Consider the following 25,401-nt stretch of genomic DNA (forward strand, 5'->3'; position numbering starts at 1 on the left):
ACATTTTGTTCTTAGAAGCATATTCATCTTAGAAAGCCTTTGGAGATACCTTACGTACCACTCTAACAAGATATGGAGGCTTCTGTAGAGATTAGGGCATGTAGGTGTGACAGAAATATAGATTTCCAAGGAACCTTGAATGATTGCTCTTGCCTGATAAGATTAAGAGTGATGGAAAAATTTCTTTTTGCTGCTTCTTGTGTTCACCATACTGTCTCACACTTTTGTTCTCATTGAAAAAGAAAGTAGGAATGCAAATTTGACTCCAAATTGTGATTGCCATTTTTTTTTTGTTTTAGTGATACAGGAAGGTTAAATAGGGCTTTTAATTTTGGGTTGGGGAACTTCCTCTTTTTTTTTTTTTTTTTCCCTCTTATATTTTTAAAAACAGGTGAGTTGGGCAGGGTCTGTGAGGAAAGTTACCTTTCCTCAACATACATGTAAAACTAAAATATTTAAATTGGAGAATAATTTCAATTTAATAATTTTAGTGCACTGGAAAAAGTAAGAGAACAAGTAATTGATCTAGAGTAAAGTGGTATTGTCTCTTCCCCCTTGCTGTAAGTCCATATATATTGCTTTTTTTTTTTCCCAGTTAAGTATGTTAAAAACTTTGTTCTAGGTTCGTCTGACTCATGAAATTAGACACAAGAATATAGTGACATTTCATGAATGGTATGAAACAAGCAACCATCTCTGGCTTGTAGTGGAATTATGCACAGGTAAGATAAGCTCAGAAGGTAAAAATTTATGGAATGAGTATTTGTAAGAGATTTCTTATAACGGTTTCTCTACAAGAAATACTAATATCTTTGAAAAAGCTTAATAATTATCTGATTATTAACTTGAGAATCCTATTTATATATAAAAACGGTTTTGCTTTTAGAAACATTTTCAGAAATCATTTGAAGTCATATTTCTCTGCTTCATTGTATATGTATGTTAGATGTTAATTGATGTGGCATAATGTTGGTTTTTAGTAGCTGAAGAGTAGGGCTAATCAGGGGAACTTAAAAACAAATTGTGATTAGTTGGAGGGTAGCTAAGTAAAAATTACTTGAGAAAAGTTTTCTAAGGACTGTCAGCTTTGGTAATATACAAATGACTTAATATTGTTCAAATAAACTTTTAAATCAAAGGGCAATTCTGTAGCTAATAGTAAATGATGTAAGTTTTCTTCCTGTTCAGTAGAAGTATTTTGACGTTTATGTTAAGAGGCTAATTTCGGAGCTCTGAGAACCCAAAACTGCATGAAGTGATTCACTGAGTTTTGATAGGTTATCAAAAATCTATTAAAGAAATCTTTTAAAGCTTTCTCTAATTGTGATGACTGCATGTTTTAAACTCCAGATAGCGTGCTTTACTCCACATGGAAAGAAAAGAAGGTCAATTGTGCAGTGATGCATGTTAAGATTTTGGTATCTGGAGTTTGTTTCATAGTAAAAGTCCATATTACACACAGCCTTTTTTTCTATCCAGAATTCTGTTTTAAAAATTACAGAAGAAGAGAAGCTACAAGTTCTGGAAAAAAAAAATCAAGTCATTCTTTCAGTGATTAAAAGTGAAGTTAATGCCTCATATGGAGGCTTTGATCTATTTGCTTAGTCTAACTTATGGGCACATATGTAAGTCATTAGACAGGCAGCCTTTTATTAAGTAAGGTTTGAACAATTAACATATATTTTTACCTTGCAGTATTGCAGTTTGCTGCAAGGAGAGTGTCTTGAAGTTAACTTACTTATAAGTAGAATAAGACATGGATTTCTTATTAATTTTGTAGAAAACTTCTTTTGAAATATGGAAGATCTCTCTCACTTGTCTCAAAGTGACAAAGTGAGTTTCTGTTATCAGATGCAGCATACTTCTGTGTTGCTTGTTTTGCCTTTTGTGTGTGTGTGTGTGTGTATTTGGTTGTATTATGGAATTATTCTATATTTAGTCCTCTAAATTACATTATAAAAACCAGTAATTAAACATGATGGAAAATCTTTACTATAGCTATGTAATATGGGCTTGGTTTTAAAGGAATGACTGATTTACTAAGCAGCATAAAAAGGCCTAGAAAGACAATAATTTTAAGATTGAGCAGTGTTGAATAATTTGAGGAATACTGTGGTGATGGACCTTTTAGTCTTGCTATTATCTGAAAGAAATTACTGAGCAAAGGGGAAAAAAGCAGAGGAAAATCTATTATGTGATTTGAAATAAAAGATGTAGTATCCTTTTCCATGAAAAGCCCTCCTAATCCCTGTTTTCATTCAGGGATTTAAATTTGTGTCCTTTTTTTTTTTTTTTTTAATCTCCATGATTTGGCTATGATATAAATAATAGATAACCCAGGAAACCCATAGATAATTCATGAAATACAAACTGTAGTCCCAGGGGACCAGGTTTGATGCAGGACCAAATGAGGTTGAGGAAAGGGGGTTTGGGAGAGATGGGAATGTAGAGTTTAGGATAGGAGAGTGGGACAGGAAGGAGGAGAAAGACTGAGTGGTGAGCTTGTGGGAAATGAGATTAGGAGAAGTCCAAGTCCTATGAACAGTTAGGACAGTAATGGCTCAAATGGGATGAGTCTGATGATGTACCTGAGAATTTGTGGGATGTGAGGAAGTAGGTGATGGGGGAGGAAAAGAGATTTTTGCAAGGACAGAGAAACAGTAACAATCAGTGGGGGAAAGCATAGAGAGTGAATGTGAAGCCCAGGGAAGGACACAGGTGATAGAGGATATATGTGAGGGATAATTAGAAGGCTTTGTCAGGGTAATCTGATCAGAAACAGAGGAACGGTTGGTTGGAGTTTAGTGGAGAAAGGAGAGTAGTGATTTTGGAAGGACAGAGAAGGGCCTCATGTTAGGATGAGAAGTCCAGAGAGATACAAGTAGGACTTGCTCGGACAGGAAGCTGGGATTTGTGTGAGAAACCTGGAAAGTGAAAGTTTAGTCCTGGGTATTTTTGTTTGGTTTTGTTTTGTTTTTTAAAATTCTTTTTGCTTAAAAAAAAAAAAAGAGAGGAAAGGATGAAAATGAAAGAACTGGGGCACATGAGTCAAGACAAGAAATACTATGTGTGAAGAACAAACAAAAGAATTTATCTGTTTTATGTTGTTGACCTCAGGACCCCAGAATGTAACTCAGTTTTACTATTTCTGTTTCTGTGAATTCAGTGGAAAATTGCATGTCATTAGCTTTAGCCCTTGTTCACAGAAGTTGATAGTCTGCTTTTGGTATTGTTTATTCTTTTAAGTCGTGCAGCAGGGATCTGGTTAAGGAATTTGAATAAACCCATTGGGTACTATTACATTGTGATGTGACACAGTTTCTGAGTTTCTTTTTTCCTTTTTGTTTCCTTTGTAAAGTAAATCAATATTAAAGTAATTTTGAAGTCACATACTCAATTCTAGTCCTAATTAAGATTTTTGTCACAGTATTGGAAAGAGATTATTTTTTTCTGTACGTCTTGGATTTTGTAACTATTAGATAATCTCAAGAAATATTTTTAATATCTACTGATAATGATTTTTGCTTTACATCTTTTGAAGAATCTTATATAACGTCCTTGGGAATTAGTTGTACAGCATCTTCTTTTTATGCACTTGCTGACTATGTGTAAACATATTTCAGGTGGTTCTCTAGAATCTGTTATTGCTCAAGATGAACATCTACCTGAAGATGTAGTGAGAGAATTTGGCATTGATTTGATTACTGGTTTATACCATATTCATAAACTTGGAATTATCTTTTGTGAACTGACGCCTGGAAAGGTAAGAAGGAGTATTATTTATAGGGGACACTGCATGTTACTTTGTATGCCATCAGCATTTAATTCATTATTTCTGTTTTACTGTTTGGAAGAGGCTTACCTCAGGCTGGAGGCTGGTTGAGCTTTATAATATATGTGAAGACAATGAGAGACAAGTCTATAGCTTGAATATTTTATGATCTAATTGATTTCTTTCCTTGATGTATATTTGATACAATGTGATATATTCTTTTTGATTTGGTGTACTGGTTTGAATTAATGGAGGATTTTAGTTCTCTGTCCTCAGACATATAACTTCATTATTATACCTATTCTGTCATGCTGCAGAATATCTTGAGGTCATAGAAAATGCTAATGAGGGAGTAAAGTTAACTAAACTTTCTTTGTTAATAACCTTCTCTATTGTTTCCAAATGGCATTTAAATTATTGTCTTACTCTTGCATAAAAATACAAATCTTTATGTAGTTTCTGATTTGTGTATGTCTGTGTAATTTATGTATAGTTTTGTCAAAGTCCATGTTTGTTTTTAATTTATGTAGTAACCAGAATATAACTATAACCAAAAATTCTTGCTTAACAGTAATTTGTTTTGATCTTGATCTGTAAGTGATCAAGTTGCCCTTCTGTGAATTTTCTGTAAAATCTTGCGCAATGGTACTCAGTTTCTGTCATTCATGGGTCCAAAAGCACTAAAAAAATATATGAATAAAGCATAATGGAGATGCCTGCCTATTCTTCCAAAGAAGAATGTAGCTGTAAAGTACTCCTTTGAACACAAAATACAGAGTGCTAAAGTAAGACTTTCTCGCTGCCTGCTCCCCTGCCATCTGACTGAACGGGCTATTTCTCCAAACAACATTTTTGGGATTGTGAAGCTTTTAATTATGAGAATAAGCAGCGACGGCGTGGAGAAAACTCTCATCATCATTGGACAAAATCTTCGGAATTTTTTGCTAAAACAACTTCGAAAGATTCACTTCCACCCCCCCCCACCTTCAAATGAAGCGTTTTTTTTTTACTTTGCTTTTATTTTCCTATACAGTTTTACTCTACTTTTGCTTTCTTTTCTATACTAACATCATTGTTCATTTAGATTTAATAACAAGTAAACAAAAGTGTATGTTAAACCTCTTAAGGGTTCTGTTGTGAGATTCTGTAATTTTTTTGGTTATAAGAAAAAAGACAGTATTGGTGTTGACTTAACCAAAACCACTGAAAATTTTTTCTTTTATAGTAATCATCTCTATGTACTTAAATGGTTTGAGATTCTGATTTTTTTTAAATAAATTATTTTATACTTTGTGTTGGAAATTTCAGCAGTAATCATTTTTAGTATATGATACTTGTATGTTGGATTATGTTTATTCTTCTAGATTCTGCTGGAAGGGCCTGGCACTTTGAAATTCAGTAATTTTTGCTTGGCTAAAGTGGATGGTGAAAACTTGGAAGAATTTTTTGCTTTAGTTGGATCTGAAGAAGGTGAAGGAGATGTCAGTGAAAGTACTTCACAAAGATACCTGAAAAATAGATTTCGCGGTATGATATTTTTACTAGCCAGAATTAACTTATACCAAAGGGGCAGAGTGAAAGTTGGAAAAAGCCTTCATTTGAAGTAATTTGGAGAGAAGACCTTGAAATAAAATAGTTGTTTATCATTCTGTTGAGGCAGACTAAATTTCTCGAGAAACTGGAAAATTAATTCTTTGTTATCATTTGTAAAGATTAGTGTGTTTGCCTGTGTCTTTGCAATGGAAAGCATGATCTATACAATTTCTATAAGCAGCTTTAACATATCCTGCATATGGGGAATTTTTTAAGTAAGCTCAAAACCAAAATTTAGCTCTTAAGGAAGATTGTTCAGAGAGATCATAACTTACAGAAGGAACAACACCTGCAAGTGAGTAGAAAGGAAAGAAACTGTATTTACAAATATATGGTAATAATTCTAAGTTTCACAAAGCCAGTTTAACTAAGAGCTGGAAAAAATATACTTCTGTCTGTCATAAAATCTATGACCTACTAACAATTCCTGACCTTTCCTGCTTTTTGTAAATAGACTCCAGATTATTTTTGGATTGAAACTTATATGTAGGTGGTTATACACTGTAGTGTACTTGTATAACAAACTTTCAATGTAACGTGGAGGTGGCTTATTTTAAATTTATTTTTGGAGCTTGACATCAAATCCCTACAGTACAGTTTAATGTACAAACTGTATGTCTATCCTGAGTATGTTTTCACTATTTTATAAACTGTTCTTGATTTTTTTTTTCTTTGTAGAAAAAAAAAAAGCAAAATTTCAAGAATTAAAAAAAACCCAAACCCGAAACAAAAATCAAACCCCCAAATTGTGTATATGAATGAGATCTGAAATGTTTCAAGGTAGCTAATTAATTAAAAATATTAATTCTTGGTTTGGATTTGCTGAGGAGGCTTAATTATTAATTGGTATTTGATGAAAACTATGGCGGGAAGAAAAATCCTGTGAAATACCTTTGGGCCTTGATGCATTTCACATATCATCAACTAAGTACAAGTAGTAGAATTAGAAGAATGAGAAGATCACTAAAACTTTGGAAGTTCAGAGTTCAAACTGGACCTGGCTTTCCTAACTGATGAATTGTATTTCTGGTGTTTAGTTGATATAGGACAACGTATTTAAAAAAAAAAAAAAAGTTTAAAGGAAGTACATAAAAAGAATCACTTATTTACAACCTTTTGTGCTCCAGTTATAAACTAGTAATTGGAGAATGAAGAAATAACTGATACTGGAAGTATGATAAAGAAAAGAAGTGGTTTAAAATCAATCCTGTTTTGTCTCAGAAATATTTAAGCTATGGAATTATTTGTGGACTTTTAAAAAGTCTATGCTGCAGATGCTCTCGTCAGGTCTAGGACTAAATTCCATTGACTTCACATTAAATGTATACTCAAAATTCAGTAAGTACTACACAGAACTGCTGCTTCTTTCATTGGAGACTTTGCACTGCTGTACTTTCATTGCCCTTTTTGATGCGAATGGTCCAAGTGATTTCTAGTTTGAGGCTCAACTGTTTCAGTACCTTTTACTTAAGAATGATCATTTGTTTTTAAAGTATGAGAAAGTTACTGTGCTTTAGTTTCGATAAGCAGATCCATACAAATACAGTAGGCTGCAAATACTATTTTATTTTTTTTCATTGAATAAGAAAAATTCAGTAACTTGGTTTTAATGTTCCTAATCTTTTATTAGTCAGCATCTCAGAGCATCTCACAGACCTCCAAAATAATCATGTGTCATAGCAGTTACTGTTATCAGGAACAATGGAATTCTTGGCAATATTTTATGGGAACAAAGACAGCTTTCTTACTACTTTGCTGTGTTCTGCTGAAAGTCCATACTGGAAATACTAAGACCAAGACCAGACCTGTATTCAGGAAGAAATACAAATCTAATCTCTTTCCTGTTGCTTTTCAGAACAGCTGTTTTGATGTGTATGGTTAATGACCTTTTGGCACTTAAAAAAATAAAACCCAAGAGCAAAAGAATCCAAAATAAACTTTTTAAAGGACTACGGAATTGACATTTTTGCTGAGTTCTTGTAATTTTTTAGAGATTATTGAGAACCACGTTAGTGTTTGGATGGGAACTACCGTAGAAATAGGGCCTGTATATTTCTTTTTCTATATCAAGACAAAGGGGGTTTGTGAATAACATGCTGTAATTTGATATGTGATGTTTTCATAGTGTTTTAACGTGAAAATAGCTATAACTAGTTTATATCAGTGATCCACCTGGCTAGCTACCTTGTTTTTTGTAACAGAGTTTTTTAATTTCATGAAGGTTTATGTTTTGGGATGGCTTTTTTAAAACAAACAAACAAACCAAAACAAACCTAACAAACCTGATGTAACACAATTATTTCTGTTACTTACATGAGAATTATGTTGGTTTACCATTCTGCTCAATTTGCTTGGCTCTGGAAGCTGTCAAGGTGTATCAAAACATACTTTGCATTAATCACTGTGTTAGAAAAGTATAGCACAAGCCAACTTGGTTAATAGAAGTGAAATAAACAACAAAATAGAGTAGATAATCCTACATAATTCAGTAAAAGTATAGGAGAGAAGTTCCTTTGAAACTACTTACATTTGGTATCTCAGTTTTATACCAAGTGAAGATAATCCCAGGTGTGGAGACAAAGTTTGAAGTGCTGAACAGGATAAATGCTGAATGAATAATCAAAGTGCATTATACATACTGTATTTGTAGGCTCTCCGTTATACACAGCTCCAGAAGCAATAAAAGGAGAAGACTTCTCCAAAGCCAGTGATCTGTGGTCCTTGGGATGTTTGCTTTATGAAATGTTCTCAGGTTGTAAGTTTGTGTATCTATTTAATATCTGTGATAATGGAAACATAGGTTGTGGTCCCAGAGTAAATTCTTGTTAACTTTCTAGTGAAGTTAAGACTTAGAAAAACTTAAGACAGGTTTTAAAGATTTCTTGAAGAATATACTAACTGTACTTTGATAAACTCCACCTTTTTTTTTTTTTTTTAAATAACGAAGTGAAGTAATACTATTAAGTTGTCCTTTTGACTATGAACTGTATGTTATGATACTAATCAACTTGTATTTCTTAAATTTGGTGCCTGTTCTGTCCTTGGTCTCTTTTGCTTTTCATTGTAGAAGAATTTAATCCAAGGCTTTGTATTTAAATTGACAAGTGAACTTGATAAATAGAATTCAGGCTGAGTGTGTTTATTTCGTTGGATGTTTCCTTAGGAAAATGAGCTCATCATATGTCATTGCACCTGACGGCCACTTTGAAGTTTGCATAATCTGTGAAATACACTTCTGTTTGTTTGTAGGAAGACCACCATTCTTCTCAGACAGCTTTTCTGAATTAATTGAAAAGATTCTATATGAAGATCCATTGCCACCTAGACCAGGGGGTAAAATTCTGTTATTGTTTAATTAATCAAATCAGAGTAATACTTACAAAGTTAAAGTTTTGTTTTGCAGTATTTCTTCTGAGACCAATAGCAGGAATCGGTTAGCTGTCCAAAGTGAACGCTAGCATTGCCTTCCTTTGATAAGCACTTTTTCCCTGCTAGTGATGAATGCTTATTTACCTTTTGACAGACAGGCATATCATTTAGTGTTAAGAATTAAAAGTAAATCTACGTTCTGGGATGGAATTTTTGATCTCAGTCATTCTGGGCATCAGTGGTTTTCATGGAGACAGTTAAATATTAGTGGCATTTTTTCAGTCCATAGTTATGTAGTGAAAATGGTGAACTGTAGAATGAAAACTGTTGTTACTTGTTTCAATTCTAAGAGAGATTTTGTTTACGAAGTGGATAAAGTTCATTTCATGGTTCTGAGCTCTCAGAGTCTTTCTCAGTCAAGTAAGAATTTTGGAAACCTCTTTTGTATAATAGGGTGCAACAATGGTCCTCTTAAAAATTATCATGGTTGGGGGAAATTTAATTTCAATTTAAGCAGATTTCAACTCCACTTGATTTCTTACTAATAGCTATATGATAATTAGAGGGTGCTTTTTTAACATATAAATAATTTTAATTAGTTTGGAGATCGAGCATTGGTGTTTTGTTTGTTTTGGTTTGGTTTTGTTGTCTTTTTTTTTTTTTTTGTTTAGAATCCTTTGAAATACAAAGAGTGTATATTTAGGATTCTTCATATGTTCAGATTTTTTCAGATGCAATTACCATTAAATAAAACTTTTTTATCATGATCTGTAGATAATTATTTGATCTATATTTTGTGATGGTTGTTTTTGCTGCCCAATACGTATCTTCTCAAGTGCTTCTATTTACAGGTTCTGCTTTTTACAAACCTTCTTCTGAGTTAATTAGTTTGCTTGATGGCTTGCTTCAAAAGGATCCTCAGAAAAGGTAAAGTGTCTAATCCATGACAGTTGTTTACATGGTCTTTTTTCACCTCTGGAAAAAATAATTGCTATGATACTGTATGTATAGTAATTTGTAGAGCACAAAGAATGCAAAAATCATTTAATCCCTCATAAAAGAACAAATTGTGCTTTTTCTTATATGAAGATATACAGAATTAATGTTTTGACTAAGTATATCTTTGTATTTTTGTAGCTGATGCTAAACTTTGTAACAGAAATGATGGGCGATTTTAAAATTGGATGGCTTTGCTTTTCCAGAGCGATCTGTTTTACAAGGCTTTGATTTACAGCTGATGTAGTTATATTTTTAAGTAACGTAAGATTATCAGTTATAGGGTAGCTCAGATAATTTAAATGCTGGCTTCGGCTATGCAGTTTCCTTCATTCTTAGTCTCATACCTCTGTGTTGCGTGAATTATCCATTCTGATTTGAGGCAAAAAGTTTGTCCTGTAAGAAAACTTATTTGTTGACCAAATAAAAGTGAACAAAAGGATTAATTGCTCTGTGCTCTGTAGTGTCATGGGTTCAAAACCTAGTCTGGTATCTCTCTGTGGAGCTGTACTTTGCCACTGCTTTTTCAGTTTGTTTGTTGCTTTTCAAAAGGCTGAATTGGACAGACCTATTACAGCATCCATTCTGGAAAGGAGCCCTTAGCCATTGTGGTGGTAATTCTGCAGACAGCCAGGGCACAAGCTCAAGGTATGGAATGTTCAAGAAAGACTTCTTATATAGTTAAATCTAAGGGAACAAATATTTATATATTTCTGTTACGATTTTCTGTAAATTTTCCTGCTTTTGAATTTTGCTTAGGGTTTTCATGTTGTTAACTAATTGATGAATGGAGTTTTACACCATTCAGTGAACAGTTTTGAATGCTTAGGAATTATCCTATTAGTGTACTACACTGTGTTCGCTTTCAACAGACTCCTTCCTCCCGGGTATAGAATGTGTTAAAATTTACTTCGGAACTAACTGCTCTCATTTTTATTTATTTGTTTATATAACAATGATGCACAGTAATTTGACTTTTTTTTTTAAAGCTTTTGTAGAATCTTATAAATATGGGTCAATTTTATCTCTACTGAGATTTTTTTGTTTTTATGCATTAGGCTTAGAGCATCACAAAGCCTGTCAGTACAGCATCTTAGATTTGTGGATCAGCCTTATATCCTTACAAATGCAGCTGACCCATATTCTTTGCTTATGACATAAAGCATTAATCTAAGGGGTTTTTTTTTCTATATTTGTAAAACTCTACACTGCTATATATGCAGAAAAAACAAACCTTTTGTGAATAATAGGTTCTATGTATTAAAAAGTTAGGCCTCTTCAAAACTTCTGTTACCTTGCTGTTTTTTGTTTTTAATTTTGAATTAGGATATTTAGTGTTGATTTTTATGTTCTTTTGTTCTAAATATTTGAAATATACTTTAGGTTCTAATCTAGGGAACTAATGTGAAAATAGTTTTCTTTTAGAATGCTGAATGTTTTTGTATTCTATTTTAAAATTCTCTCTTGTGTTGTTTAATACCTATTTCTGATACCAGTGCTGCAGTACTTTTGTTATTAACATTTGCTCTAGTTTGAGATACAGCTCTTTATCTTTTAATTTTGTTACTGCTTTCACCACCAAGGCAGATAAAGAATCAAGATTTAAAGTTTATATCACAGAGTAAGAATTTATTCACAGTTTTAACAAGACTTATGTCAGCCTCCACCACAGTACTCATCTTTGAGGAATTCTCAGAGAATCAGAAGAATCTTAATCTCCTACAAAATACTGGGCTATTTGAATTTACTTTTGAGGGCTTTCTAATGCTTCTGAAATATCTGCTGAGGTATGCACTAATTGACAAATATGGCAAACATAGGACATGGGCTTGACATGCAAAAGAAGCTCAGTACTTTTTCTTTTCCAAGTGTGAGGCCCATGTATCTCTTTTCTTCACAATGTGGGTTTGATTAATATTTGGTATTGTGGAGACCCTTCAGGAAAGTTATACGACCTACTTCCATGTGAATACTGTCACATGGAACATGTGAGTTCCATGTGAATACAGTCACATGTCACACACTGACACTGTCTCCCACAGCATCCTCCTGGAGAAGCTCGCTGCTTGCGGCTTGGATAAGTGCACTCTGCACTGGGTTAAAAACTGGCTGGATGGCTGAGCCCAGAGAGTGGTGGTGAATGGAGTCGAATCCAGCTGATGGCTGGTCACGAGTGGTGTTCCCCAGGGCTCAGCACTGGGGCCGGTCCTGTTCAATATCTTTATCGATGATCTGGATGAGGGGATTGAGTGGACCCTCAGTAAGTTTGCAGATGACACCAAGTTGGGTGGAAGTGTCAATCTGCTGAAGGGTAGGAAGGCCCTACAGAGGGACCTGGACAGGCTGGATCGTTGGGCTGGGGCCAACTGTATGAGATTCAACAAGGCTAAGTGCCGGGTCCTGCACTTGGGTCACAACAACCCCATGCAACGCTACAGGCTTGGGGAGGAGTGGCTGGAGAGCTGTCTGGCAGAAAAGGACCTGGGGGTGTTGGTTGACAGCCAGCTGAATATGAGCCAGCAGTGTGCTCAGGTGGCCAAGAGGGCCAATGGCATCCTGGTTTGGATCAGAAACAGTGTGGCCAGCAGGACCAGGGAAGTGATCATGCCCCTGTACTCGGCCCTGGTGAGGCCGCACCTCGAGTACCATGTAGAGTTTTGGGCCCCTCACTACAAGAAGGACATTGAAGTGCTGGAGCGTGTCCAGAGAAGGGCCGCTAAGTTGGTGAAGGGTCTAGAGCTCAAGTCTTATGAGGAGCAGCTGAGGGAGCTGGGGTTGTTTAGCCTGGAGAAGTGGAGGCTGAGGGGAGACCTTATTGCTCTCTACAACTACCTGAAAGGAGGTTGTAGCGAGGTGGGGGTCGGTCTTTTCTCCCTAGTAACAAGCGATAGGGTGAGAGGAAATGGCCTCAAGCTGCGCCCGGGGAAGTTTAGATTGGATATTAGGAAAAACTTCTTCACCGAAAGGGTAGTCAGGCATTGGAACAAGCTGCCTGGGGAAGTGGTTGAGTCCCCATCCCTGGAGGTATTTAAAAGACGGGTGGACGTGGTGCTTGAGAACATGGTTTAGTGGTGGACTTGGCAGTGATAGGTTAATGGTTGGACTCGATGATCTTGAGGGTCTTTTCCAACCTTAACGATTCTATGATTCTATGAATAATAGAGGGGTATATTAAACAAAAAAAAACAACAAACCCCAAACCCAAAATCAATAAACTTGCAATTAAGTGTGACATGTAAATCATTAAGGAAAAAAATGGTGGTTTTCATTGTTCTAAATCTAGGCTACAGACTTCATTATTAGAAGTATGTTTGTTCTGACTTTTTCCTGTGAAGATTGAATGGTCTCTAAAGCTTTTAATATTTCTTTATAGCTCTGGTATTATGAGGTAAGAATTTAGCTTTTCTAGTTTCTTTCATGCAAGTTCTACTGAGGGAGCTAGAGAATTCTTAATATTTTCCAAGTCATTTGCTGTAAACTTATTTTTCATCATTGCCGTTACTAGTATAAAAAGTATGTGTAGCACATATTACAATAGTATGCTCATGTAGAGAATGACAGCTAAATCGTATGCTGATACTTGCAAGAAGTAATGGATATGATCCCTCTTTTTTTTTTTTTTATCTGTGTAATTAATATCTTTTATTAAACAGCAGTGAAGACACAGAGTCACCTGCGTCTCGGAGTGCCAAAGAGCCAGTGGATACTCATAAAAATCTAGATAACCTGTCATCCTCAAGAGCAAATAATAAGCTGCCAAGCAATTCTTTCAAAATAGGTAATATTATTCATGCCGTTATTTTGAATTATTTTGTGTCCTGTGAATTTTGTCAGTCTTACTAACAAGCTTATTCCCTCTGTTTTATTTTTAATGTCTTAATGCAAGTTCATGTTCCCTTTTCAGTAGAAACTCAGACTGAATTGCGCCCAAAAAGTGCAGTTGATGGTGAATCAAATGAATCAATATTTCTTCTCAGGTATGGAAACCTAAAGGACTATTAGAAAACCCTTGAAACTCTTTGTTTTGGTCGTTCCCCTGTCGTCATCCCCCCGTCTCTTCAGACATTTTATTGTTCTGTTTGTGACATTTTCTTAGTGTGTCTTCTTTTGAATTTTCTATCACCAGTTTAATATTAAGACACCTTTGAAGAGCCACTAAAGCAGTGTGTGCAGTTAAGGCAATGCTTTTGTGGCTTTATTACACTGTTTTTTGGAAGTAGGTTTTTGATTTCTTAGCTGTCCGTCTAAACAGACAAATTTATGTAGAACTTTCTTTCCTTCTTCATATATATGAGAATATGCTTTGAATATGCTTACTTTTAAATACACAAGATTAAGCATTCAGCTTATGATCCACTAATAAATTCTGCCTGCAGCTTTTCATTACAAGCTATTGGTAACAATCTACTAAGTACTACGTAGGTATTAAATAAAAAATAGTGATTGGTTTAACAGTGATTTGTTTTAGTTGAGGCCTGATTCTGAAGCTTCGTATTAGCTTTCAAGCCAAGAAGATTATCTAGTAAAATAGATTTTGTTCTTGTCCTCGTCAAGCAGAAGTATTCCAGTTTAAAATTAAAAACTCTTTCAAGCTCCTTGCGTAACCTGAAATAGTGCTATTGTGCATGATAGTGTGTCTACTTTTCCAGTTATTTCAGCTGGTTTTAATAAAGTATTACTTCTCATCTCATTTACAACTTCTACCATCAGAGCTAAACCCATGCTATTAGTAATTTAAAATGGCATTTGCTGTTTGCTTTAGGAATGTGTTGAGAAGAAAGTGGCATTACAAACACTTGATATAACAACATGTAATGCAAATTATGTCAGGAATGAGAGCAGAAAAAAAATGTATTTTTAAGAACAACGTATTTTATTTACAATAAGTACATTTATTTTAATACAAACTTTGAAATGTAATACAGAGGAGTTTTTTTGTAATTTATTCTTTTCTGAAATCCTCTTTACTTGAATGATTTAATTTCTCAAAGCAACATGTGTTACCTGCTAAAGTTTTAAAACATTAAAGTGGAAAGAAGTGGCCAACCTGGCACTTGGCTCCAGAATTTACTTAGCTGCTGAAGTGGTTAATCAGCTTTTGACAGCAGTAGCTTCTTCTACATGTGCAAAGGGAATAGATCTTATTAATTTCAAATAGCTCAATTCAGTGATCACTAGTCTTGTTTTAAACTGAGAAACCAGCTGAGAACAGGAAAGATTTTCTGTCTCTCAAACACATAAGAAAGCAAATTAGGTTTGGAAAAAAAAAGATATTTAACAAATCTACGTGTTTTGAAGCATGTGGGAACCTAGAATAACTTGTTTAGCCTCCTAGCTAGAAATTATACTTTTTTTGGTTTAGGAAATAAGACTGCTTAAACTTCCAAGAAGATCCTGATATATTTTTTTACTGTAGGAATTAGGATATTTTATGTAGTTTTATCTAGCTAATAAAGAATATTTTGACACCTCTTAATTGTGCCTTTTAAATTTGCTTCTGTTGAAAATCGATAAAAGATGCCTTTTTAACAAAATAAGGATAAGGATGAGAAGAACTCCTAGTCATTTGATCACTGATTTTCATGATTATCTTTAATTTTGTTTGGTGTTTGTATTTTTAATTTAGTTGCTTTTTTCTAATAAATAAAACTGATTTGCAGCTAAATGGGTAGATTACTTTCTGTAAACCCAATTCCTATCCATACATGACAATCAGGCAGTTTTTAATTCCCATGACCTAGACAAGAGTTGGCAGTCAGAAGAGAATAACGTGAAATAAATTGCAGTTTTTTGTCAAGTTAATTCTCTTCATATGTTGTTTGTTATTAGAAATTAAGATAATCATGTTTTAGCATCCAGTTTGGAGAACTGACTATGGGGGAGAAAATAATCAAATTACATTCATTCAACTGAAAAAAAAACAACCCAAAAACCCAACAAAAAAACCCACAAACCACCCAGTCCTTCCCATTTCTAACTGACAAACAAATCCTAACCTTGTTAGGACATATTTAAAGACAGGAAGTTCATGTTTACCTGATGGAGCAGGCATAGCATCATTTGTGTTTGTCAACTTTGAAAGTTTAGTGTATGGTATGAAAGTTTCAAAAGAACAACAAAAAAAGTAGTTTGCAGTGAAACTTAATCTGTGTTCTTTGTTCTTTTTCTTTTTTTTTCCTTTTTTCTTTCTTGTTTAAGTTCTCGTCCCACTCCTAGAACTAGCACTGCACTAGAAGTAAGTGGTGCTACTACTGCCTCAATCCAAAATTCTCCACAAAGAGATTCATGCTTGAAAAAGGTGAGTATAAAAACAATATTAAGGGATGGTGGTATATATAGTTAAAATTTTAGGCTAGAGTCTGTGGCAAAGTCGACTTTCTTCTCCATCCTTCCATAATTATTACAGGAAAGCAGTGCCTATAGTATGCGAGTTACTTAAAAAAAAAATTATTTGCAGAACTTCAGATGTAAGAGTTAAGCAAGATGCTTGGTGTCTTTTTTTTTTTTCCTCAGTGCATAAAAGAGATAATGCTATCTTCTTTCTTCTCAGTCTACTTCTTTAAACTTAGGTTGCAAGTTTTTTGGACCTGGTACTTTCTTCGAACATGTTTCTTTATCATGATTTTTAGTTGGCACTATCTGCTACTATGTAATAAAAAGTAACTTAGAATATGTTGTTTATCTGGCCAAACTGTGTGGTATAACTTTGAAATGAAATATTTTGGGAATAAACATAAACTTTCTTTTTTTGTGCAAAACAGTTTTTAAAAAAACTTTGTTCTTGTTCTAGGCTAAAAATATGTGTTCAAGTCAGCAGGATATGGAGTCAACATTGAAAGAGCTCATTTATACGGAATCTGATCTTATCATAACACCAATCATTGACAATCCAAAGGTATAGCAAAATAAAGCATAAGATTCAGGAACTTGTGGGTGAGGCTATCTTTGCAGATAAATCTTTAATCAGGGTGAAACTCTTTTCCTGTATTTTATAATTCTCATTTTAAAGCAGTTCCACCCAGTCATCTGGCAAGCTCTCATGCAATTTTTTGGCAGTCTTTTATAATCCTATTGTGTTGCTAATTTGGAGAACTGAGTTATTTTGGGATTGAATACTAATATTAATGTCTTACAAAACCAGAAACTACTGAAGATTGTGTTCAGTGCTTTTATAGATTTGTTTTCTGATAATTTGCTTTTATATCTATTACTTAAATAAACACATAACTGAGTGTGTTTTGGTATACTCAAAACAAGGCCACCTATGAAGCCTTCTAGATTAGGAGTTATACCTTTACAGTATAACTAAACTTTAGACGTGATAATGTTTCTAATAAATATGAACTTATTTTCTTTGGAAAAGAAGACCTGAAGTTACAAGAAATCTCTATCCAATTTCTGTCGTATGGATTCTAATGTGATAAGTTTGTGATGAGTCTCTTGAGCAGAGACTGACACTTGTTTGACAGCAAAGGGAAGACCAAAAGAATCAGAGCTCTGCGCTGCAGTGACAATGTAATGTGTGTGTATGGATACATGTGTAGTATTGGTAGAAGGAGTGATAGGCAAGAGCCCCTTTAGTCTTCCTTTTATTTCTGTGCAAAAAAAGGAGTAATTTTATCAGCTTTACTCAGTAAGTGGCACATGCAGGGAATGCAACATTTTTCATTGGAGGTGAGCATCTAGCTCATTAAGAATGTCTTACAGCTTTTAGTTGCTCTGTTGCTTCAGTATAACAATTTTTTGTTTGTTTTAATGGAATTCCTAACACTCTCAAAAATTAAAAATCTTATACAGTTAGATAAAGCAACTACCCACCAATACTGTTTTAATGTGTTTGGGGTGGGGCACGTTGTTGCCCGCGAAAGGTATCGGATGCATTTGAATGCCCCCTCTGTAAATTCTCAGTTCTGTCTCAGGACTCTGACACAAAGCCTTAGCTCTTCACTGCTTATCTTCTTATGACAAGTATAAGAGATAAGATTCGGGGGAAGTGTACATACTAAGGGGCACATGGAGACTAATCTCCTTACCATGCAATGCCAGACTTGGAATTAATGCAAAATAGCCCACTCAATTGCAGGGACATGTAATCAGAGTCATTGCATACTTGGTGATCTTCAGACTAAAGGATGATACTGACACCTGGTAAAGCTGAAGAGCTTGCAATTTAATCTACTGGAAAGGGATTTACTAGATGCTGGCAGAATTTTAAAAGCTGAAATGTCAGCTTATATTGTAAAATTTCCCTGTGTTCTGCAGATCTGTGGAATTGAAGGCCTTTTTTAGAAAATAACTCTCTAGTTATACCTAGGCTTTGTCTGTCAAAGGCTAAATTCCAGTATACAGTTATCTTTTTTTGTATGCGTTAGTTACTAAAAATCACGCTCAAATGCTCAGTCACTGGACAGTCTTTCAATTTCATGATGTACCAGAAAATGATGTGTTGTGGGGAAAAAAACCCATACCTTGCAAATGATTAGTTGGTGATAACATTATTTTTTATATTCTAGAATGATCTAGTGTGTATACATATGTATTTACTGTATGACAATGAATTGCTAAAACATTTCATGAGCTTTCAGCTGCATAGTTCCTTTCTGTAGCTTTTGAAACCCAAATGCAAGTATTTTTCCACATACAAGCCAGATAAAAATGTAAACTGAAAAAATCCTATCATTTTGTATTCCCATTAAAAAAATCACTTAAATGGAAATACTAACAATTTATTTATATTAAAAGCATAGACTTAAATCTCAAATATCTGCTTGGAAGAAATACATACCAGAAAACAAAGGAAAATGCCTCAGTACTGAGTAGTGGTTTGTACACCCATCCTGTACAATTTTTGCATCTTTGTGTTTTCATGTTCAACTATTTAGAGATTTCCAGAAATGTATTAAAACTAGTTGTAATGTGTTTGGGTTTTTTTTTCCAGATAATGAAGCAAGTGCCAGTTAGATTTGACTTGAAAACTTTACATATACCAACATATTCAGGTATGGATCTGCTGAAGTTGTTAAAACTTCAGTTCTGCATATGATGGTGCAACTCACTATCACAAGACCTATACCGTCCCTTTGTACATGATGAGCTGTCACAGTTGCAGAACTCATAACTTTTCTGAAACTGAAGTTGCATATGTAATGTTTTTAGCTAGACCAATTTTGAGTAGACTTTCAAGTGCTAACAGTTATATGCTCTTGATTTCTCTTCTGCCTTCTTCAGTTACAAGCCCATGGTCCAAAGCTTTTAAAATAAGACAGTCAACACTGTTTTAGTGTGGGAAAACCAGCATATTTTTTCCCTCTGTTATTTTTTTATAAACAACTGTGATATAACTGAAATATTCAACCAAACAGATTAAAATTTGACAAAGGTAGAGAGGCAAATGGAAACAGGATCTTAAAACTTGCAGTGTATATCAGCTGTAATACTAGGCAGCCTTGCCAGTCCCACCTTTAATCATGAAATGTTACGTGAATCACATCCCAAAAGATAGTGTGGAGTTGTTTGGGATTTGGTTTTTTGTTGTTGTTGTTTTTAATGTCTAGAAAGGCTGCTCATTGTCATGAGTGCAGTGTTTCTTCCCCTGGAAAATTTTCTCTAGTCTATTTAAGGAAGTATTGTTACACTTTACTGTGCTTGAATAAGGTTGTCAGCCAGATATGTAGTCCTTCTAGAACTCAAATAGCACCTCTTCCTAGACATAAAAGTTCCTTTTTTCTTTCAATAAAGTATGTATTTTGGAGAGTTAATTTATTGAAGAAATTTTATAGTTGAAAAGGAACACAAAGTCCTCCAGCCTCCCAATCAAGATTGTAGTAACAGAAAATATTTTTAATTTGGCTAACATCCTAGGCAAAAAATATCAGATTTAAGTGCCGAAGAGGGTGGTATTTTAATTCATTGCATTTAAGTAGCTAAATTATCACACTGATGTTCTGATATGTTTAACTATTGTTGTCTGTATTTATTTAATATGGGACAGTGTTTTTTGTGGTTGTAACACTTTCAGCGTTGTAGATTTTTTTGGACAACTTTCTGATTGTTTTTGAAGATACTGAATTTGATGCTGCTTGTCAATAATGATTAAAGACAGTATGGAAAAATTAAGATAAATACCTGAAATCTAAGCCTCTTTTCACCTTTACTAATGTAAATTATAATTGCCTTCACTAGTAGGTATAGTTACTTAAGTGTAAAATTGGAGTAAAAGACAGAAGATATGCTCTTGCATATTTTGTACTGCAGTATATCAGGATGGCAGATAAGTTATTAATAAATAACTAACCAAAACTGAGGGAATGTATGGCTGCTAGAGTGAAGTTATCCATTGAGCGTGATGAGGAAGTCTTTGAAAATTCATGTACAGTGGTCAGTGAATTGAACCACAGGATTTATGTTAATTGTCCTGGTGACATGACTTCGTGTTTCTCCATCTATGTTCTGATACTACTAAAGCTTAACTAGATGGATAACTACCTATATGAATAACTACATGCATTTTCAGTTTATTGATTCTGAGGAGATTTCGCTGACTTTCATTAGTTTTTTTGCCTCAAATTTACTCTAATGAAACTTTCTTATTAAGAATTAGTAATGATTAAGGACAACAACTACTACCTTTCCTAAATATAATACCTAGAAGTGTTTACTTAAATGAAGTCCAAGGACTTAGCAGGGTTGCACTTTCAAAAATGTTTTGAGGCTTTTATTGCTACATTTTTATGCTTTGTTTCTCTTCTTGGTTCTTTTTTGATTTCTATAATCTTCAAACATGAATTATAATATGTTTAATATTTTAAGTACTAAAATTATAATTAGATTCAAACTTTGGAACTTATTTATTCAAGTTGATGTTACTTTCCAGTGTGTTAAAGCAACATCAAAGATCCACTATCTTTAACTACTTGTTTACTTCTTATGGTTAGCTGAGAAGTTATCATCTATGAAAGACATGGACTGGAATGACTTCTTGCAACGAATATGTTCACTGCTTGATTCCACTGAGAAGAATACAGGAGCAGCACGTTCTAAACTGAACTTACTGTACTATCTGTGTACTGTGGCTGTCCACAAGGAAGTTGCAAGCAGGCTAATTAGCTCTCAGCTGGTAAATAATAAAGTTTTGAAGGAATCAGCATGGTTTGCATACTTGCCATTGTAGCAAAAATGAGCTGCTTTTAGTTATATTTCAAGAAATCATTGGTGTACTGACAAAAATAATATAGCAAATTAAGTACAAAATAATGAAAAAAAAATACTAAATTCCACGTCAGGTTTTTTTAAATGAGCTGAGGGAAACTAATTCTTTCTCTTAGATTTCAGATACATTTACATATAGATTTGTTGTGTTAGTAAGAAGGCTGGGGTAAAAACTAACCTTGATGGAGAGTGTGAAATAACATACGATGAAATGTTAGTCTTCGTAAATCATTAAGTGACAGAGAAGACTGAAAAAAGTTCATGTTTGAATTGTTAAATCAATTTTGTTTGGCCATATGTCTGTAAAGAATAGCAAGAAAAACTTTCTAAAGAACATATGGTAAAACTTTCATTAAACACTGCTTCAAAGAGTGAGCAAGCTCTCTGAAGAGTCTGTTTTAGAGTAAACCTAAACAGTGGTTTCACCTTTCAAGAACCATTTTCTACCAGACTTTTACTAGTATGCTCTAGTAGTTTAATGTATTTCTCAGAGTATTGCGTGTGCAAGAGAAATAGACTTACTTTTCCCATTATGTAAAAGCATCACAGAGGCTCTCCTGAGATGTGCACTTTTCAGTTTATTTAATAAAAGTAAACCATCTTGTTCTCCTACACTTACACTAATGCACCTAAGTCATATTCTGACACACGTCATTGTTGGATATAGAGATATTAAGGGCAAAATTGCACTGCAAGAAAAATTCAATGAAGAACATTCAGGTTGGAAGCAATGGGTAGGTCTTATGCAATAGAATTTTTGTGAAAATTGCTGAAAAACAGGAAACAGAATTGCTGGAAGTTGTATTCCATTATCACTGGAGAATTTTTTGGGGGACAATAATCTGATAACTGAATTGCCAGTTAACAGAACATTTTAGAAATGAGTTAGTAATTATGCAGTTTGGTTCTTAATTGGCTGATTATGTGTGTTAACAGTCCATTTATTATTCTAGTATTTGCCAACTATTTTTGTCTATTCTCACAAAATAAATTTAATTTATGAAGTACTTGTTGGGTAATACTATATGATGATCTCTGTGTTTGTAGATGAAAGTATCAGAGTTTTTTTCCTCTGCATAGTGTTATTCATAGTGGAAAAAAAAGTTTGTTTTTTTTTTTTTAAACACATTGATATATGTTTAGCGGTTTAGTTAAGGCAATAATATAGAAAGAAATTGTATTTTTACTCAGCCTTTTTTTTTTAATCAATGTTTGGACAATATCTGCAGTATTTGTCTATGATAATACTTTTTGTAAATGTTATCCAAATACATTTTTATGAATTTACTGACATTTTGATTTTTTTTTGTTTGTTTGTTTATCATTGGGACATATCAGATCACTGATAATCACTAATGTTTATTTATCTTCTTTAAACTATAGTTTCCTATATTGGTACAGCAGCTGCGTGCAGCCGCCAACTGGGATATGTAAGTAACAATTATTTTAAATATGTAATTATCACTGAATTTTATTAAAGATATTCTTTAACAGGGTATTTGAGGAGTGTTTTAACCTGTCAGACTGCTGTGATACCTGACTGGCAGTATGATGGTGTATATAATATTGAATTTTTTCAGCATTGAATTAATATATTGCTATTTCACAGGACCAAAAATTATAGAAAAATCTCTGAAATTTTATCTAGAAGTTATATAACTTAGTATATTAATTAGTGTTAACTTAAAATCACTGAATAAACCAACCCATACCATAATAGTAGTAAAATAACTATAATGGTAGCTTTTTTTTAAATGCCTGCAGAAATATTTCAATGTGATAGTGCCCTCTGCTGTTTTTTTTTCATAAATGTTGATTATTTTATTTCAGTTTTTTCATTAATGAAACATTTAAAACTGATTAGCTGATACAAATTTAATTTCTGTTTTGTCAGCTATACTGAAAAGTTTAAAATGATCTATAGGGGTTTTCTGTGTTATAAGAAAACTGAACGTAAGCACGACTGATTAGTAAGACTATAATAAACTAAAGAATCTTCATTCTTCAGTGCTAAAGGAAAGAAATATCTTTATGCATGAATTTAGTACTAAATTGAGCTGAAATACTGAAATAATTTGATGATACAAACAAAATAGAAATAAGAAGAAAATCTGAGCTGTAAATAGCACTTCAAATATTTCCTACTCTTAGCAATCTGTGTAATATAGAAACAAGACATAATTGTTTTTGTGATATTTTTGAAATAGTTTTTCTGCACCTACAAAAAATTTATTTGATATGCAGACGTGCCAAAGTTGCTCGAGTGATTGGTTTACTGGCCTTACACACATCTGAACTTGGAGAACATGTACCTGTTTCTGAGGTAACTTTCCTTTTTTTGGGGGGGGGTGGGTGGGTGGAGTTTTGTTAATGCTTTTACTTTCACAGCTTTTTTTTCTGAACCCTGCTTTATTTTTTCTCATATTTGTAAATGGGAATATAATTAATTAATTAAATATATCAACTTCTGAGTTTATTCTATGTCGTTGTAGTTCTGATCTTTACTAACCTGTGGCAGAACTACCCACCAATGATAAAACTCTAGCCTTTTTCTCTTTTCAGAAAATTAAGTAGTTGCTGTCATACTTCTTGTGTGTGTGTGTGTGTGTGTGTGTAGCAAGAAGAAAGTGTTGACATATTTGGTTATCCTGAAATGTAATTACTGTAATTACCAGAAAAATAGTACAATTCATTCTTAGAAATACTTTTTTCCAAAAAGTAATTGAGTTGGGACTAGTTTGAGATTCCGCACAGTTCTTGAAGAAGGTATGCAATGAAAGGCAAGATTGTTTTCTTCGGCAAAGAAAAAAATTTTTAATCCTTTTTTCATTTTACGTGCTCAGTAGTTGACTTAAACAGAAGACTGATTAGACAAAGTGATCTTACTGTCCTTTTTTACATTGTGACACATGCACACAAGTTGCGTAAACTTGCCAGAATCTGCTATTTAATATCTATTTAAAGTGTGAATGTGACGTTATTTCTGCTTCATGAGGTGAAGTCAGGACTTGAATATAATGGGTGGTTGAATGCGAGAAACAACTGCTAAACACATGTAGCAAATATGCCTCCATACTGTGCAGATCTGGTGTGTACGAACATGTAGTTATTGGTTAATAGCTGACTTTTTTGGCAATGCAGCTAAGGATTTTTTTTGGTGTTCTAGGTCCCTCTGGTTTCTTCTTAATGAACATTAAGAATGATTATGATTATCTTGCTATGTTGCTTAACATTTCAATTCTGTAGTGAAAGCTGAACTCAAAACATTGTTGTTATTACCTAGGGTTTTTCGTTTATTTTATGAAGTTACAAAGTGGGGAAAGAGTCCTTATGGTTACAGTCATGGAAGTTTGGTCAGTCTTTCAATATTGACAGTTGCATGTCAATTGAATTCCAGGAAACAGTTAAAGTGTGCTCTTGTATGTGGCAGATTTTTCTGATATTTAACTTTTAAAAGTTCCAGTGAAAATATTCAAAAGTAATTTTGAGATGTCAATATAACTTTTGACTTTAGGTGTTTGTTTAGGTGTTTAGCACTAATATATTCAGCGATAGTTTCCCTAGCTTCATAGTTTCCATCATAGAAAATACATATCCTAGTCTGCTTTGTGTATGTAAAAGCAATAGATGGAAGTAGTTATACGTTGAGCTATAATACTATTTTGTTCAAAATGTTTCTAGTTTTTTGGCTTTTTTTATATGAACATAAAAATCATTCACAGATGGCATTTACCGTTTTTAGAAATATATATATACACTTCAAAAAACAAGTTAAGTCTGAGGCCAGTGACATTTAAACTGAAGGACTAGAAAGGAAAATCAATTTTCATTATCACTTTCTGGCCCCATTCTTGTGTGAATTAAAATTAATTTTTATATACATTCATTGGGAAAATAAGGATTTATTTTTTAAATTAACAAATCTGAGTTATAATACTGTTCAAAAGGCATCTACTGTGTTTGCTGTAATGACATTCATTCCAAGTTTTTTCTCCCGAAGTAATACCTCTGAATTTCAAAAATATTTTAGAATGCTTACACAAAATCAGAATGAGGAAAAAAAATTGAATCCTAATATTTTCATGCCTTGAAATTTATTTTTGCATATGTAATCTAAAATCAGATAACTGTAGGCAGTACAAAAAACTTGATAGTTCACTTATAGGAAAAGTAGGAAGAAGTAATTTAGGAATTTCTGACCTACAGAGTTGTGTTCCCCTCTGCTCTCCCCAAAGGAACTAGATGAGCCTGTGAGTTCGTTGAACATTCTTGTGCACTGTCAGCTATTGTATGTTGTGTAATGCTTTAAGAGAAACCTTTAAACCAGCATTATATACTGTGTTAAAATATAATACTGTAATTTATCCTCTTATATGAGCCAGCTGATGCTCCAGCTGAAGTTTCTTGGTGGCTGCTGTGATTCAGGAAATGTCAAAACCAAGCTGTAGCTAGTCAGAACAACA

At 33.7% G+C, this 25,401-nt stretch overlaps 1 protein-coding gene across 7 annotated transcripts in view; it reads left to right on the forward strand.

The window, feature by feature from the left end:
- The window catches only part of ULK4 (unc-51 like kinase 4), a 249,023-nt gene that overhangs the window by 5,280 nt on the left and 218,342 nt on the right, over positions 1–25,401 (forward strand). For 5 of the 7 annotated variants that reach the window (XR_015705322.1, XM_087757950.1, XM_087759450.1 and 2 more), the window contains exons 4-18: positions 623–722; positions 3,624–3,763; positions 5,137–5,299; positions 8,016–8,117; positions 8,615–8,698; positions 9,586–9,661; positions 10,283–10,378; positions 13,384–13,508; positions 13,635–13,707; positions 15,929–16,028; positions 16,521–16,625; positions 18,669–18,729; positions 20,665–20,846; positions 22,322–22,368; positions 23,183–23,261. Coding sequence is in view for 6 of the 7 variants with exons in the window: in XM_087757950.1 (XP_087614076.1) it covers positions 623–722; positions 3,624–3,763; positions 5,137–5,299; positions 8,016–8,117; positions 8,615–8,698; positions 9,586–9,661; positions 10,283–10,378; positions 13,384–13,508; positions 13,635–13,707; positions 15,929–16,028; positions 16,521–16,625; positions 18,669–18,729; positions 20,665–20,846; positions 22,322–22,368; positions 23,183–23,261 (1,533 nt within the window). In the remaining variant the exon portion in view is untranslated. The remainder of the gene's footprint in view (positions 1–622; positions 723–3,623; positions 3,764–5,136; positions 5,300–8,015; positions 8,118–8,614; positions 8,699–9,585; positions 9,662–10,282; positions 10,379–13,383; positions 13,509–13,634; positions 13,708–15,928; positions 16,029–16,520; positions 16,626–18,668; positions 18,730–20,664; positions 20,847–22,321; positions 22,369–23,182; positions 23,262–25,401) is intronic. The other 2 variants (XM_087756334.1, XM_009464511.2) reach the window with 2 other exon arrangements.

This window comes from Nipponia nippon, unplaced genomic scaffold (assembly GCF_047370975.1).
Source record: "Nipponia nippon isolate SJK-2023a ecotype South Korea unplaced genomic scaffold, ASM4737097v1 scaffold_1, whole genome shotgun sequence".
Classification (NCBI taxonomy): Eukaryota; Metazoa; Chordata; class Aves; order Pelecaniformes; family Threskiornithidae; genus Nipponia; species Nipponia nippon.